Source organism: Pelophylax lessonae, assembly GCF_965119305.1.
Source record: "Pelophylax lessonae genome assembly, chromosome: 4".
Lineage (NCBI taxonomy): Eukaryota > Metazoa > Chordata > Amphibia > Anura > Ranidae > Pelophylax > Pelophylax lessonae.
In genome coordinates this window covers 163,916,831-163,934,081 of record NC_138771.1, presented here as the reverse complement: position 1 = coordinate 163,934,081, position 17,251 = coordinate 163,916,831, and the positions used below count along the sequence as shown (strand labels likewise).

At 42.7% G+C, this 17,251-nt stretch overlaps 1 protein-coding gene across 1 annotated transcript in view; it reads right to left on the bottom strand.

The window, feature by feature from the left end:
• EXOC4 (exocyst complex component 4) overlaps positions 1-17,251 on the bottom strand; it is an 809,165-nt gene that overhangs the window by 57,954 nt on the left and 733,960 nt on the right. The window contains exon 17 of the mRNA XM_082254329.1: positions 16,850-17,009. Within this exon, the coding sequence (XP_082110455.1) occupies positions 16,850-17,009 (160 nt within the window). The remainder of the gene's footprint in view (positions 1-16,849; positions 17,010-17,251) is intronic.

The following is a 17,251-nucleotide window of genomic DNA, read 5'->3' as shown; positions in this document are numbered from 1 at the left end:
AAAGGCATACATTAGATGATACTGGACCCAAGGGGCCACCAGAGCGTCTGTGGCATTGGCCAGAGAACCCCGAGACCTTGCCACAAACCTATACCTTCTGATTTAGACAAGAGGCCAACAGGTCCACATCGGGAGTCCCCCAATGGAGACACAGTTGTTGAAACACCTCTGGGTGAAGAGATCATTCTCCCTGATACAGCGCCTGCCGACTGAGGTAGTCCGCCTGCCAATTTTCCACCCTTGGAATATGCACCGCAGAGAGGGCTGGAACAAAACGTTCTGCCCACCTTAGAATGCTGGCCACTTCTCTGGCCGCTAGGGCTCTTTTGGTGTCTCCTTGATGATTAATATACGCCACAGCCGTGGCGTTGTATGATTGAATCCTTACCGGGGGCCCCTGCAGACGATCCGTCCATAGGGACAGGCAGAGCCTGCTCGCCCGAATCTCCGGGATATTGATTGGCAGACTGTACTCCTTTAGATTCCAAACCCCCTGAGCCGGAACTGTGCCCAAGACGCCTCCCCACCCAGACAGGCTGGCATCTGCGGTGATCACCGTCCAGTACATGGGAGAAAGGATTTTCCCTGCTGAAACGCTGGGGGAGCGGAGCCACCATATCAAGGACCCCCTCGTACCCCAGCTCAACAGGATCAGATTGTCTAGGGACTGTGGATTCTTGTTCCAATTGGCAAGACTATCCTTATGGAACATAGCAAATGGAACCGCCTCGAAGGTGGAGACCATCAAGCCCAGTACTTGCATGCAAGCCCTGAGAGATGACCGCTGATTGGATAACAGGAGCTAAATTGCATCCTGCAACTTCTGGAGTTTTTTCTCTGGGAGAAATGCCGGGGCTGAGGCTGAATCCAGAGTCAGACCCAGGTAGTTCAATTTCCAGCCGAACTCTTGCATAGTTTGCACAGTGATATCCAGATTGTCTTTAAAAGCAGTCGGAGATATTTGCTCGCAGAAGAAGGTCGTCAAGGTACCCCAGTACTGCAAACCACTGTTGCTTTTGCGAAGCTAACACCGGGACCAACACTTTTGTGAACACCCGAATAGCTGAGGTGAGACCAAAGGGTAACACCACAAATTGAGAGTGCTCCTCGCCCACAACAAAGCCAAGAAAACGCTGATGCCCAACATATATTGGGATATGAAGGTAAGCGTCCTTGATATCGATAGAGGCCAGAAAATCCCCTTGATGAAGGGATGCCACTACAGTGTGGATGGACATCTGTACTAGTAGAGTTTGTCATTGCTTCCCATTTCCTACTACCCACTACTGTGATATGTGTGTTAAGATGCACATTGTTTTTTCTTTGTATTCTGCCAAACAAATACACTTCACAATATTGATGCCAGCAGTGCTCTCTTGCCAGTTTTAACACCAGCAGGTCGTTCACCCATCAATGATGAGTCCACAGTGTATGTGCAATAATTTGTCTGATCAGCCCCCACAGAACGAGCCAATATTAACTCCTTAGTCACCTACCTCCAGTGTTAACCCATTAGTAACCTTTCAGCAGTGTATGTTAATTTTACCCTCAGTTATCAGCTCATTAACATCCCCAGTTGTCATACCCTACACACTCCTCTCCTGAAAATATTGTCTGCTGTCACACAATCCTGTCCTGCATTTACTGCCTACTGTCAAACCAGCTCTCCAACACATATTGCCTGCTATCTTAGCAGCCATCCACACTCCTCTCCTGCACATAATGCCTGCTGTCATACCATATCAGCCATCCACACTTCTCTTCGGCTTATACTGCTTGCTGCTATACCAGCCATCCACACGCTTCCTCTGCACATATTGCCTGCATATATTTGGCATTGTTTATCATACCCCCAACCTTTCCCATTTTGGGACAAACTCCCTTTTCCTAGTAAAAATAAAAAAAATATGTTGTGGATTTATTTACTGTGCTTTGATGACATTTTGCAGTAAACTCCACAACTGAAAATGACAATCTTACTTTAAGTTTTTTTTTTCCTGCATCATTCTGTGTGAAAGTACATTTACAAAGCTTAGTGTGTAATTAAACATATACTTGTATGTTATGATGCAGCTTTTATTAGGTTTCTTGTCTGTCACTCTCAGAGATATGACAGTGGCAAGCTGTGGCATTCTGCAGCATTTCTGAAGATAGCTGGAACACAGACAAGCAGAGAACATGCGTGGAACAACTTTCATTAACAAAAGCAGCAGGGGTTCCCGTCCAGAGGCTCCTGTCCTATGGATAATTCATTTCCTGTTGTACATACGACTCCTGACACATTGTCACTGAGGGATAACAAGACAAACTGCAGCAATTAGCACCCCCCTTTTACAAGATTTGGCAGCTGCACTTGGGGAAGTTGCCTTTATGCTATAAAAAATAACAAGGTCAAGACTATTTGTAATATTTAAATGGACAGTGAAAAAATGAATGTGAAACCAAATAAGCATGAATAATTAAAAATGAATGATCCAAAAAAAGTTGTAATTGAATTATCTACAAATAAAACCAGATATTAGAAAATGGTTTCTGCAGGAAAATAAAATCAGAAATGTTATACAGTTTACATGGATTTAAAGGATAGGTTTACCTTTAAAAGAAAATTAAATAAATGCACATTTTTTGAAGGCAAAAATAAAGGAGCGTTTACTTTTTTTTTAGGAGCCTGCAAAGCATTGCAACAGCGATAAGCAGATCTGGTGCCATGCAGGTCTCCTGTAGACTGTCAGTTTAGGCTGTCTGCCCATACATTGTATGGGCAGGCAGTTTCACAACGACAGGAAGAATCAATAAACTACCAGAGCACTTAACAGTGCTATAGTAGTTAATTGAGAACTATAAGCAAACAGCCGCAAAGGATGCCTTACTTGTAGTTCATTCAATTCACATAACTAAGAAGATATGGCCGCACTCTTTTCAAAAAGTGACAGCTGGTAAGGGGAGCTTCTCCCATACTGCTGTCACAGGGAGGCAGCGGATCTCCAAGCGGCTGTAGGATCGGAAACAGGTTACATGTTACACCCTTAAAATGAGTGGAACATGTAACATGTTCCCGAAGGTGAACTTATCCTTTATTACATTTGAAATGAAAGTATACAAAGACAGGTTTTTGTAAGGTGGCCCTAAAGGACCCAAAAACCTCCCCAATAAACAACTGCAAAGCACAGAGGAGCCTTATTAAAATAGAAGATCTTCACAAGTCATTGTGTCAATTTTAACCTGGGAACACTGTGGTACTGGGTGTAGTTCTTCTCACTGTGGCACCAGAGATGCTGAATGGCTCCCTATCTGATCCCTTGCACAACTTTGCCTTGTATATTTTTTCTGGTGAACCGTGAACACTTTGTTCCTCCTGAGAACTTCATGATTTAAACCATGTCTCTGTACTTCCTGTTTTCCAGATTATTGTTCTCTCTCCAACTGATATCTTGTTCCTTGCATATCTGCTGCTGTCCTTAACTTCATTACCACTCATCATCAACCCTTGGCTTCTTCATCGACTATGCTTCCATCCAATCCCATCCAGCTACTACTCGTTACTGACCTTTTGGCTTTTTCATCAACAATGCTTCTGCTAATTTCTTTTCTGCTTCATCGGTTACCTGACCTGCTCTTTCCCCACTGTGCAATCCAGAGGAACCTGACTTGGCATTAGCACGCATCAAAACTCATCATATTCTAGACATAGTACTGACAAATGGGGATTAGCTGTCTGATGTTGAGGTGGGAGAAAATGTGGGTTCTAGTGATCACCAATTTCTTTGGTTTGATATTAAAAGAAAAGCTGAAAAATCATATACAAAAACAAAAGTTTTAGGTCTCAAAAGGACACATTTTGCTGAAATGGGTAGATTTCTAAAAAATGAATTGAAAGGTTGGAATAAAATGACAGGAGTAAGAAATCAGAGGGCACTGTTAAAGTCTACCATCCTGAAGGCAACTAGGAGATGTTAGGCAAGTTAGTAAGAATGATGGAGGAAAAAAAATGGTTCACTAAAGAGGTAAGTAGGATTACTATTACTACTAAGGAGAATAAATCAGCATACAGAAGATTTACGGAAACAAGAGGTGTAGCTGACAGAGAAGAGTATAAAAAATAGACAAAAGGAGGACAAACACATTATCAGTGCTGCCAAAGCACACAACAAGAAGGAAATTGCTGAATCTTTTAAGAAAGGAGATAAAACCTTTTTAGGTACAGCAGTGATAGAAAGGAAAAATACATTGGGATCACTAGATTAAAAACTGGGCACAACCATGTGTTATGTTCAGGGAGAACTGGTTGTAGCAAACCATTTCAACAAATACTTCTGATAAGACTTCTCAGAAATAAATTGCATTACCAATAACAAGTTGGGGAATCATATTGGTTCTAGTAATGACGGTTCATTTTTAAAAATTTCTGGAGACAGAGGTTGCAGAGGAACTGGCTCGGTTAAAGTTCAATAAAGCAATGAGTTTTAGGAGAACGTTGAGGTATAGTTGTTGGACCATTAACAGATCTTTTTAAAGAGAAAGTAAACCCTCATAAAAAAAAAAATAGAAAAAAATCCCATAAAGACAAAGGCATAATGAGCTAGTATGCATCACATAATAGCTTATTATGAAATACTTACCTTAAAACGAAGCCCTCACAGTGCCGCCCGTTCAGCGACAGGACGGCCGACATGTGCATGTGCGCGGGAGCTGCCGTTCACGGCATAGGGCTCTGAAGAAATGGCACAGGTGGCCGTACCTTCAGAGCGCATGCGCCGATGACGTCATCGGCTGAATGCACTGTAAATATCTCCTAAACTATGCATTATTAGGAGATATTTATAGCACATATAGGTAAGCCTTAATATAGGCTTACCTAAAGGCAAAAGACTTTAAAGTGGGTTTACAACCACTTTAATCAATCTCTTCTAAAAGGAGAAGTTCCCCTTGACTGACAGCTAGCTAACATTGAACCTATCCACAAGAAGGGCAGCAAGGTAGAAGCTGGCAATTACAGGCCAGAGAGTTTAACACTGGCTTTAGTCAAGTTAATGAAATCACTCCTTAAAAGAAGGATCATTGATCACAAAAGAAATACAGAGGAAAACAATTCAGAGGTACTTATTTCAAGTGATTGCAAAATGAGCAAACAGTGTGACCAGGCAGTGGAAAAAGCAAATAGAATTTTAGGATGCATCACTAGATGGGTCACCAGCAGGAGGAAAGAAGTTCTGAGTCCCTATATAGATCTTTAATGAGACCTCATTTAGAATACGGTGTCTAGTTCTGGAGACCTCACTTACAAAAAGATATTGATGAGATAAAACGAATCCAGAGAGACGGGTAACAAAAATGGTGAACGGTCTGGGGGATAAAATCAGTGGTGGGATTCAGCCGGTTTGCACCGGTTCCACCGAACCTGTTACTAACATTTTACAAGTTCGTGGAACCGGTGGAAGCTGAGAGGGGTGGCAGAGACGGCTCTTTAAATAGGCAGTTGCTAATTAAAGAGCCGTCTCTGGGGGTGGACAGCAAAGGTTCCGAATCCTGCTCCACTGCACTGGCTGCTCCTTGTCTTGAGTCCCCCCCCCTTCCTGCTCCACTAAGCACAGTCTCCTCCCCAGCCAGAGTCCCGACCTCACTCCCCCTCTCCCTCCCCCCCAGTCAGCTCCCACGCAAACGAACTTTAAGCACACAGCCAGGTGCACTAGGAGAGCCAGAGGACACAGCAGGGTTGTCTGCAAGGCCAGCCCCCCTCCTCCCCCTTCTCCCCTGGGGACAGGGACCCCTTCTCCCCTGGGGACAGGGACCCCTTCTCCCCTGGGGACAGGGACCCCTTCTCCCCTGGGGACAGGGACTCCTTCTCCCCTGGGGACAGGGACTCCTCTCCCCTGGGGACAGGGACCCCTTCTCCCTTGGAGACAGGGACCCCTTTCCCCCTGGGGACAGGGACTCCTCCCTTGGAGACAGGGACCCCTTCTCCCCTGGGGACAGAGATCCCTTCTCACCTTAAGGCTTCTCCGTGGCTATCTCCCACCAGGAGCTCTTTCCCTACAGGGAGTCCCGGGGGACCTACTGCTGCCCGACGGGGATGAAGAGACCCCTGAGGTGAAACTCACACAAAACAATTTTGTTTATCATTTTAGGCCAATTTGTTTTCTGCTAAATCTTTTTGGTTAAAAAAATCCCAATAAGTGTATTTTGATTGGTTTGCGCAAAATTATCACGTCTACAAACTAGGGGAAAGATCTATGTCATTTTTTTTTTTTTTACTAGTAATGGCGGTGATCTGTGATTTTTAGCGGGACTACAACATTTCGGCGGACAGATCGGACACCTTTACTGAAAGTCTGAACTGGTTACTAAAAGTTTTGAATCCCACCACTGGATAAAATATATCAGGAGCAACTTCAAGAACTTAATATGTACAGTCTGGAGGAAAGAAGGGAAAGGAGAGACATGATTGAAACCTTTAAATACATCAAGGGGGTAAATAAGGTTCAGGAGGGCAGTAATTTAAATATGAAACCAAAATCAAAAACACAGGGACATGACCTCAAACTAACTGGAGGAAAGTTCACAACAAACCTTATAAAGTATTATTTTACTGAAAAGGTAGTTGATGCTTGGAATAAATTTCCATCAGAGGTAGTGAGCCAGTCAACAGTTAATGGCTTCAAACATGCTTGGGACAAACATAGATCTTTACTTAAAGTCAACAAAAAGAAACAACTTGACTTGATAGACCACTTGCTCTTTTTTTTATTTTTACTTTTTTTTACCACTTTTCGGTTTCGTTCTTCACCATCAGGAGCACTGGGAAAGACCAGCTAGTGCTTAGACCCTGAGCCTATATCATCCACTAGGGGGATCTGCTTGAATTTGTCCAGGTGATCGCTCGTGAACCTCTCTACTGTTACAGCCACTGGCCCTGAGCCTGATCCCAGACTGTTACAGAATAATCTGGCCTTATTCTGTCATGGTCAGGTGTATTTATATATCATCTAAAGTGTCGCAGCGCATGCTCCACTGAAACCAATGCACCAGCTTTGGACCAAATTTAGAGGGTGCGAACCCTGCACACACCATGGCAGAGGTCTTCTTCTCTGGACAGGCTCCAGTGAATAAGACCTCATCTTGGCTTCACCCTCCACAGTGTTCATACCCCCGATAGGGTCTCCAAAGAGAGTGCTCCATTGGCAGACTACAGCTCCAGGCCCTAATAGCATCCTGCAGCCAATTCATCATGATGCTCCATGTGCCAAAGAATCCAGTGCCCAAACAAACTTTACAGGCTGGCCAAGCATCTTCATCCAAGGGGGTCATGGTACAGTCCCTCAAGGAATCAGCGAAACTGGGCACTGAAGTGACTCTGGTGCAGCTACGAATCTTACCAGGAGAATTATCATTCGAGAAAAAAAACTTTATAAGAGCTAAGATTCTAACTAGGAGTGGATGTTCCTGTTTTTACCAGTGTCCAATCACTTCAAGGTGGCTGCATTTAAGCAAAGATTAAGTACTGTATTTTTTGACTAAGAAATTTTATTTTTAAAGAAGAATGCCAAAGTAAAAAAGTGTCTTTTTTATGTAAATACACTTTTTTATCAATTAAATCTGCAAACTGAAAATGGCACAAATATTTTATAATGCTCAGGTCACCAAGGGGTTAAGAGCATGTCCACCTTGTAATATCTCCTGCGATAAACATTTCTGCTGCTTGACATCTGATTGCCGCTGTGTAAACTGTTGGCGCTATATATATACTGTACAGTGCCTTGCGAAAGTATTCAGCCCCTTGAACTTTGCGACCTTTTGCCACATTTCAGGCTTCAAACAAAGATTTAAAACTGTAATTTTTTGTGAAGAATCAACAAGTGGGACACAATCATGAAGTGGAATGAAATTTATTGGATATTTAAAACTTTGTTAACAAATAAAAAACTGAAAAATTGGGCATGCAAAATTATTCAGCCCCTTTACTTTCAGTGCAGCAAACTCTCTCCAGAAGTTCAGTGAGGAACTCTGAATGATCCAATGTTGACCTAAATGACTAATGATGATAAATAGAATCCACCTGTGTGTAATCAAGTCTCCGTATAAATGCACCTGCACTGTGATAGTCTCAGAGGTCCGTTTAAAGCGCAGAGAGCATCATGAAGAACAAGGAACACACCAGGCAGGTCCGAGATACTGTTGTGGAGAAGTTTAAAGCTGGATTTGGATACAAAAAGATTTCCCAAGCTTTAACCACCTCCCACCTGGCCATAGTACATATACGGCCAGGCGGGAGTCTCATCCTTCTGAATGGACGTTCCGGAACATCCTTCAGAAGGAGAGAGATCGCGCCGCCGCGGGCACGCGCAGCGGCGCGGTCTCGATGTGCCTGTGTCCCTCGGACACAGAGCAACATCATTCGGCAGGAGGGCCCTGTGATTGGCCCTCCTGATCACATGACGGCTGTGTCCAATCACAGTTGTCATGTAATGTAAATAGAGCCGTTGTAACGGCTTCGATCTCTTCTCCTCCTGACAGATCCTGTCAGTGAGGAGAAGAGGGATGATCGGTGCTGCTGCGGGGGTGATCAGTGAGTATTTCTAATTACTCACTGATCACAGGGGGGGTCTGTGCTGGTAATCAGAACATTGATTACCAGTGCAGCCCTGGGGGGGGGGGGGTGCCACTAAGCCACCAGGGATGCCCACCCATGACCACCAGGGATGCCCACTATGGCCACCAGGGATGGCAAGCAGGGCTCAGAGAGCCCCCCAGTGCCCTCCCTGTCAGTGTTGCCCACCAATGCCATCTATCAGTGCTGCCCACCAGTGCCGTTATTGCCATCTATTAGTGACTCCCACCAGTGCCCATTATTGCCCACCAGTGCTGCCTATCAGTGCCCATCAGTGCCCCCCATCAGTGCCGATCAGTGCCCCCCATCAGTGCCGATCAGTGCCACCCATCAGTGCCGATCAGTGCCACCCATCAGTGCCACCTATCAGTGCCCATCAGTGCCGCCAATCAGTGCCCATCAGTGCTGCCTATCAGTGCCCATCAGCGCTGCCTATCAGTGCCCATCAGCGCTGCCTATCAGTGCCCACCAATGCTGCATATCAGTGCTATATATCAGTGCCACATATCAGTGCCCATCAGTGCTGCATATCAGTGCCACCCCATCAGTGTCTCCTCATCAGTGCGGCATCATCAGTGCTCATCAGTGCAGGAAAAAACATATCTATTTACAAAATTTTATAACCTAAACAAAAAACTTTTTTTTTTTTTTTCAAACTTTTCAGTCTTTTTTTATTTGTGCACCAAAAAAGAAAAAACCTGACGGTGATCAAATACCACCAAAAGAAAGCTCTATTTGTGGGGAAAAAATGACACAAATTTGGTTTAGGTACAGCGTTGCATGACCGCGCAATTGTCATTCAAATTGCAACAGCGCTAAAAGCTGACAATTGGTCTGGGAAGGAAGGGGGTTTAAGTGCCCTGTATTGAGGTAGTTAAACATCCCAAGGAGCACTGTGCAAGTGATAATATTGAAATGGAAGGAGTATCAGACCACTGCAAATCTACGAAGACCTGGCCGTCCCTCTAAACTTTCAGCTCATACAAGGAGAAGACTGATCAGAGATGCAGCCAAGAGGCCCATGATCACTCTGGGTGAACTGCAGAGATCTACAGCTGAGGTGGGAGACTCTGTCCATAGGACAACAATCAGTCGTATACTGCACAAATCTGGCCTTTATGGAAGAGTGGCAAGAAGAAAGCCATTTCTTAAAGATATCCATAAAAAGTGTAGTTTAAAGTTTGCCACAAGCCACATGGGAGACACACCAAACATGTGGAAGAAGGTGCTCTGGTCAGATGGAACCAAAAGCAAACTTTTTGGCAACAATGCAAAACGTTATGTTTTGCGTAAAAGCAACACAGCACATCACCCTGAACACACCATCCCCACTGTCAAACATGGTGGTGGCAGCATCATGGTTTGGGCCTGCTTTTCTTCAGCAGGGACAGGGAAGATGGTTAAAATTGATGGGAAGATGGATGGAGCCAAATACAGGACCATTCTGGAAGAAAACCTGATGGAGTCTGCAAAAGACCTGAGACTGGGACAGAGATTTGTCTTCCAACAAGACAATGATCCAAAACATAAAGCAAAATCTACAATGGAATGGTTCACAAATAAACATATCCAGGTGTTAGAATGACCAAGTCAAAGTCCAGACCTGAATCCAATTGAGAATCTGTGGAAAGAACTGAAAACTGCTGTTCACAAACGCTCTCCATCCAACCTCACTGAGCTCGAGCTGTTTTGCAAGGAGGAATGGGCAAAAATTTCAGTCTCTCAATGTGCAAAACTGATAGAGACATACCCCAAACGACTTACAGCTGTAATCACAGCAAAAGGTGGCGCTACAAAGTATTAACTTAAGGGGGCTGAATAATTTTGCACGCCCAATTTTTCAGTTTTTTATTTGTTAAAAAAGTTTGAAATATCTATTAAAATTCCTTCCACTTCATGATTGTGTCCCACTTGTTGTTGATTCTTCACAAAAACATACAGTTTTATATCTTTAGGTTTGAAGCCTGAAATGTGGCAAAAGGTCGCAAAGTTCAAGGGGCCAAATTCTTTCGCAAGGCACTGTATAATAATAATTGCCGCAGCTCTGCTTCCTTCTGTTTTCCACAGATTTCCCTATTAAACATAACATTAAATTGTACAAGCAAATTTTCTGCCTAGCTAGAACAGAAATCGGCAATCCAATTCCACAAGTCAAGAGTGCACAGTGGATGCTGTCATTTTGCTTGAGGTTGATGTTCATTATTAATGAGTTATTAGTGCCACTGTAAGTTATGACATGTTGCTGCCATGCACTGCATCGTTTGTGACATTGGTAATATTTAGGTAAACTGACAACAGAGGTGAAGTACAGAACCAGGTCTTATCACTATCTTACTACTATCCTGTGCTATCAAATATAACTTAAAATGTACATGTTAGTGTTTGACAATTTACTGGTAGAAAAAAGACTGGCCACACAAGGATCACTTTGTTACAGCGGGCAAACTGTAAAGGTCACAAAGGTGGTTGTCATGTATAGTTGGCATTGTGGACCCTCTGTGAAGCCTGCACACTGAATGGTGGTGTGATCGGACTGTGCACCCGTGCAGGCTAAATGTGACATGGTACAAGGAAGCCAGAGATTAGTAATAGAATCGTTATGCCATGCATAATGAAATGATTTCTTGCATTGATCAACTTGGGTAGGTGAGAGTGAAATGTTGAGGGCTTCTGATTTGGAGGTATTTATTTTGAAGTTGGCTATGTATTGGAATAGCTTTAGCTCTTTATGACGATTGGGTAGGGAGATCACTGGGTTGGATAAAAAAAGTAAGATGTCATCCGCATAAGTGGCTAATCTAAACTGTTTAGATGTGGATGAGATACCTGAAATGTTTGGGTTTTGACGAATGCTGTTAAGTAATGGTTCAAGAGTTAAAATAAATAGGAGTGGCGATAGGGGGCAGCCTTGCCGGGTTCCATTTCTGATTAGGAAGGCATTTGATAGGGTTCCATTTACACGTACCTTTGCAGAGGGTCCCTTATATAGGGACATTATTAGAGCTAACAATCTCGGACCTAATCCTATGGAATGAAGGAGCGCCTCTAGATAGTCCCATGCCAGCCTATCAAATGCCTTCTCTGCATCCAGAGAAAGCATAAAACCAGCTTGGCCTGAGGAGGACATCAAGTGATGTATGTTCAGTGCTTTGATGGTATTATCCCTGGCCTCTCTGCCAGGGACAAAGCCAACCTGGTCACTATCAATGAGAGCAGGAATCAAAGGTACCATACAGGATGCAAGAATTTTGGCAAAAAATTTCAGATCAACGTTCAATAAAGAAATTGGATGGTAGTTTTGTACAAGGGAGGGATCTTTTCCGGGTTTCGGAATAACCGAGATATGGGCTTCAAGAAGTCTGCAATGGTTGGATTCCCGATTAGCTAGACTATTGAATGTTTTCAGAAAAGGTAGCACGAGAAGATCAGAAATGGATTTGTAATAGGCTAAAGAGAAACCATCTGGACCCGGACTTTTTCCTGTCTTCATTTGTTTAATGGCCGAATGGAATTCTTCAGCAGCTAAAGGGCTTATCTAGCTGGACAGTTTGTGTCTGAGTTATGGGCTTAAAACCATTGTCATTGAGAAATTCCGCTATAATGTCTGATCGGGAGTTTAAATTAGATGAGGGCTTATGTTCGGGGGGAAGGTTGTAGAGGTTTTCATAGTATTGTGTGAAAATAGTAGCAATATCTTTGTTGGAGTGTTTCTTCTGGCCTTCTGAGTTCGATAAGTGGTGAATAGTGTTTTGCGCTCTTTTGGAAGCAAGTGCGCTGGCCAGAAATTTGCCACTCCTGTTACTAAATTCATAATACAGTTTTTGTGAGAGAATAAAGCGTTTTTTAATTTTGTGTCCAAAGGTCTCCCTTATTTGGTTTCTAATCCGTTCTAATTCTTCAAGGTGAATCTTAGCTTGGGTGCGTTTATGAACGTTTTCTAATTTTTTGGCACGAGTAAGAAGATCAGAAATGTATTTCTGAGATAATTTTTTTCTAGTTGCGGCTTGTTTGAGTAAGGTTCCCCTTATCACACACTTATGAGCTTCCCATAATGTAGAAGGGTCTGTCTCTGGTGTGTCATTTATTTCAAAGTAGTAGAGGTGCTCTGTCACAGTTAGACGGCAACCTGGTCCCCAAATGTGTCGCAACCCACATGGGTGCTTGGGGTCAGGATCTCGCTTGCCGTTTAGCTCCATTTCTACTCCTGCATTTGGTTCCTTGGCTCCCGGGAGGACATAGGGGTGTATCACCCTTCATGAGGTAATCTTGGTAATGTGACATATTGCTGAGCCGCACAGCTGGCTCCTGCTCTTCAATGATATGTATGTTTTATTACTTGATTCTCGCAGTTGTTTCACCTAGCTTGTGTTACGATAACGTTCTATTGCCATTTCCTATGTTGTCAATAATGACTGTTTGTATTTATGCCACTATCTCCAATAAAAATGTTTGAAAGTAAAAAGTACATCACACCAAAGAAGCTCAAGGAAAAATGCACAGATCGGTACTATTTGCTACTTTTTGCAGATTGGTCTCAGTCTTCGACATGTGTTATACCTAAATGTTCTAAAGACCCCATTTAGAACCTAAGTAGTTAAAACTGCTGTGCTGTCACGTGCCCTGCGAATAGCCATAAGTTTTGCTTTTGAACATCGATTCATGGAAAAGCTATTGTTGCAGAATTTGCTGTACACACATAATCAGGCCCCGGCTTTGAGAACACTGTTAACCCATATACCGAGGTGTCAGCAAAGCTTTGCTCATTTGCACTGTCAGCATAAAGCAGCGGACTAAGTAACAAACTCAAAAAAAGATAATTTCCTCTCTACTTAATAGCAAGAATGGGTTTTTGCCAGTTACTTTAGCCGGTGCTGACTTTTGGGGCACTTGGTTCCAAATTTTCACAGTTTCCAATTGTCTATTTTGAATTGCCTACAGAAACACGGCAAAACATTTTCTAATTAACCATTCCTTAACCCCTTCATTATCAGAGATATTTTGTATAAATTTGCAACTTAAATTATTCTAAATACTTTTCCATATATTTTTTTGTCATACACTGTTAGAAAAGCGCACAGGTACTTTTTAGAAGTCTGTCTTCCCCTTGATTCTAAGGGTATAGAGAGATGTAATTTTTATTTTTTTTAAAGCGTTGTCTTGCAATTATTGTGGACCACCTGTTTACAGCAATGGGGATGGATAAAGCTCCCCTGCTGGCTATTGTATTCAGACAGCTGTCACCTGTAGCTGTCAGAATACCCAAACAGTGGCTGCAGCTGATTGCCTTCTATCACTGTTCGGTTAACAATTTTCTGCAAGGCTCATTCAATCTTCGGATCAAAGTTTGTTGAGTCATTTAGTGCCTGAAGGGCCACCCATGGACCATATGTGGGCTAGCAGGAAACAGACAAAATGCAAACTGTGCATTGCCAGTTATTCGGTAACAAGGCACATAATTGTCCAAAGTTATTTAATCTAATCAAGCTCTCTTGTATGGCTAAAACAAACTGGTTATTATGCATGCATTGGGAATAAGGTCTCCTCATGCGATTGCCTGGCTTTGCTAACATATTAGGGCAAGGAATGTTAAGACTGGAAGAGCTGTGGACATAAGTGTGAGCAGTCTATTGCATTAGAGTGTGCACCCCAAAGCTTAAACACACATGCCTTTCTCTGCAGCCTTAGCTGCACGGGGCAGTGAATGAATGGGAAGTGTTCTGTGCTGAGTGGCTTCTTGTTCATTCAAAAACCGAAGCATAGTAAACAGTTTACTATGCTTAAGTTATGAACAGACACAGTGAGGTAGTGTGTTTACTGTGTTCATTAAGAAAAGGAAGGGGCTGGTAAATTACAAATTTACTAGCCCCTTCCCCCACTCTCCATCCTGACTGGATGGTGGGGAATCAGAACTGCACATAGTGATTAGGGTGTGCCCAGGTACACCTGGCACACCCCCTGTGCACGCCTATGGCTGTGGAACTGAGCTGATGCTCCTTTGAAACAACAGGTATGCTTGAAACATCCAACAGGGAAGAGGCCACAGGGCAGACAAGTAACAGAATTTGAGTAGGATTATATCTACCAGCGTAGCTTTCCTTCAAGCATAAGTTCATATGTCAAACAAGGGAAGGGAAGGCTGATCTTGCCTTCTTACTCATTACTAGTACTACTTATTTGATACTTCTTACTTATTCCTAGTACTACTTATTTGTGATAATTCTTACTTATTCCTAGTACTACTTATTTGGGATACTTCTTACTCATTCCTAGTACTACTTATTTGATACTTCTTACTTATTCCTAGTACTACTTATTTGGGATACTTCTTACTCATTCCTAGTACTACTTATTTGATACTTCTTACTTATTCCTAGTACTACTTATTTGATACTAAACCCTTACCTTTTATTTCATGGTTTAGATTAGGCACACACTTACATAAGAGGCTGATTATTTATTTTTAAAATTCCTTCTTCTGATCTCCTAAAGATGGTCTTCAAGCTACTGGCACCCCCTACCCATTTGTGGGTGTCTCCTAAACTAGCCGGCAACTAAAGAGACACCCATGTGCTGGTGCTGTGTGTGCTTATAGCTTGTTTGAATTAGCTATTATGCAATCCCCTGTAAGGATATCTGGGGTTGTTAGTATCTGTAAACACAAATAATATGTGTAACTGCAGCTCTACTATTCCAATTTGTTTGCTGTGTTTATTTTCATGATTTTAAGAGATTTTTAACGTTTGTATGAATAAAATGTGAACATTTTTACATATATTTTAGTGTGGTATATTAACAATCCTATTTAGAGTTTCCTGGTAGGAATGTGTGTTTTCAGTGTCTATATAAGAAAGAATGTGGGACCAGTAACTCCTGATGGACACAGACATTGTCATTTGTGCAGTCTCCCTCTTAATTCTTTAATTTTCTCTCAGTACCCTCCTCTGCAAACCACAAGTAGTAAACATTCGGAGACTAGGGGCACTGTAAGGGATATTGAATGCAGGTATCCAGTGGTAGCGGGGATTATCTGATCAGTTGACTACACCTAAAGTGGTTCTAAAGGCTTATGTTTTTTTTACCTTCATGGTAAAAACCTTCTATGTGAAGCAGCCCCCCCTCCCCCCCCCCTGAATTCTTACCTGAGTCCCATCGCTATTCAGCATGTGCAGGAGAGCCTTGATTCTCCAGGGATTTTCCTTCCTCATTGGCTTTCGCTGCTGTTAATCACAGCCAGTGAGCCAATTAGGAAAGAGAGGGGGTGGGGGCTAGCTGCAGCTCTGTGAGTGAATGGACACACAAGAGCAGTGGCTGGGAAGCAAGCCTGCTTGAGGGCCCAGTGCCCCGCTGCTTGCTCTGGGGCACTCGGCAAGGGGGGGGGGCAGAAGAGCCAGTGGGGGACCCAAGAAGAGAAGGACCAGGGCTGCTCTGTGCAAAATCGCTGTACAAAGCAGGTCAGTTGAACATGTTTGTAATTTTTGGTTTGAAAAAATTGCTTTTAATATCACTTTAGGGTAAATTGAATCAGACTGACTATGAACAAAAAATGAAGTTTATTAATGCACACAACTCTCATCCAACACCAACCATGAACAAGGCAAAAGTGAAAAATAAACGTGATAGTGAAGCAAAACCAAACTGAAAATCTAACTAGAATACATTATGTACAAATGGAGGGAAGCTCACAAAAACAAGGCATGATCAGGACTGGGAGCAAGGAGAGCAGAGATAGGGTAACAGAATACAGAGGACTGGATACAGGATGCAGCGTACTGGATGCAAGGTACAGGACACAGGATGAGACAAGGAAGTGTTTCACACGTAGAACACTGAGGCACAGATGAAAGTCAAGGGAGGGACTATATACCTTCCCGGCAGCCAGCATCAGGTGGAGCCTAATTATTGGGATCTGCTGGCTGCTGGGAGGCATCAGCTGGTGGCCACCAGAACTGGGCCCTTAGGTTCTGGGAACCACAGTGCTATAAGCAGGTAATACTGACAGGTACAGAAAGGTTCTGGGGTGGTTTTTACACTATTGTAGAGAATGCATTAAGGTAAAAAAACAACTAACATTTAGTACCACTTTAATGCAGAAATCAACATAACAGTAGAAAAAGGAGAGAAAAGTAAATTGTTATTCTTACCACTATTAAATAGAGTTGAAATAATTTTATTCAACTCAGATAAATGTCAGTATCCACATTTTAAAGCAAGAGCAAAAAAAAGAAAAACAAAATGTTACTCTACCTTGCAAAATCCAGATCAGCTTCACGAGACATAGTGATATTGGTTAGGTTCTGCTGGAGGACAAAAATATTTCTGCACATTTTCTTGATCCCTGATTCGCTGATGCGTTTGAAGTACTGGGCTCCATTTATGAGGATGCATGAAATCAGATGACCTAGACCTAAAGGAAATATAAAATCTCATAGTAAGCTTCACAGTTGAGGGCTATAGTAGAATAAGTTGAACACTAATGTGTGTTTTCACTAATATAATATTTTATTTTTATAAATATTGAGTAAATAAGAATACTAACAAAGGGGTTGTCAAAACACAGCACATAGAGCAAGCTCTGCATTTCCAATGTAGATAGCATTTCAGTATTGCTGTACTGATGCAATCTTCTCAGTTTGCTCAATACGTGGT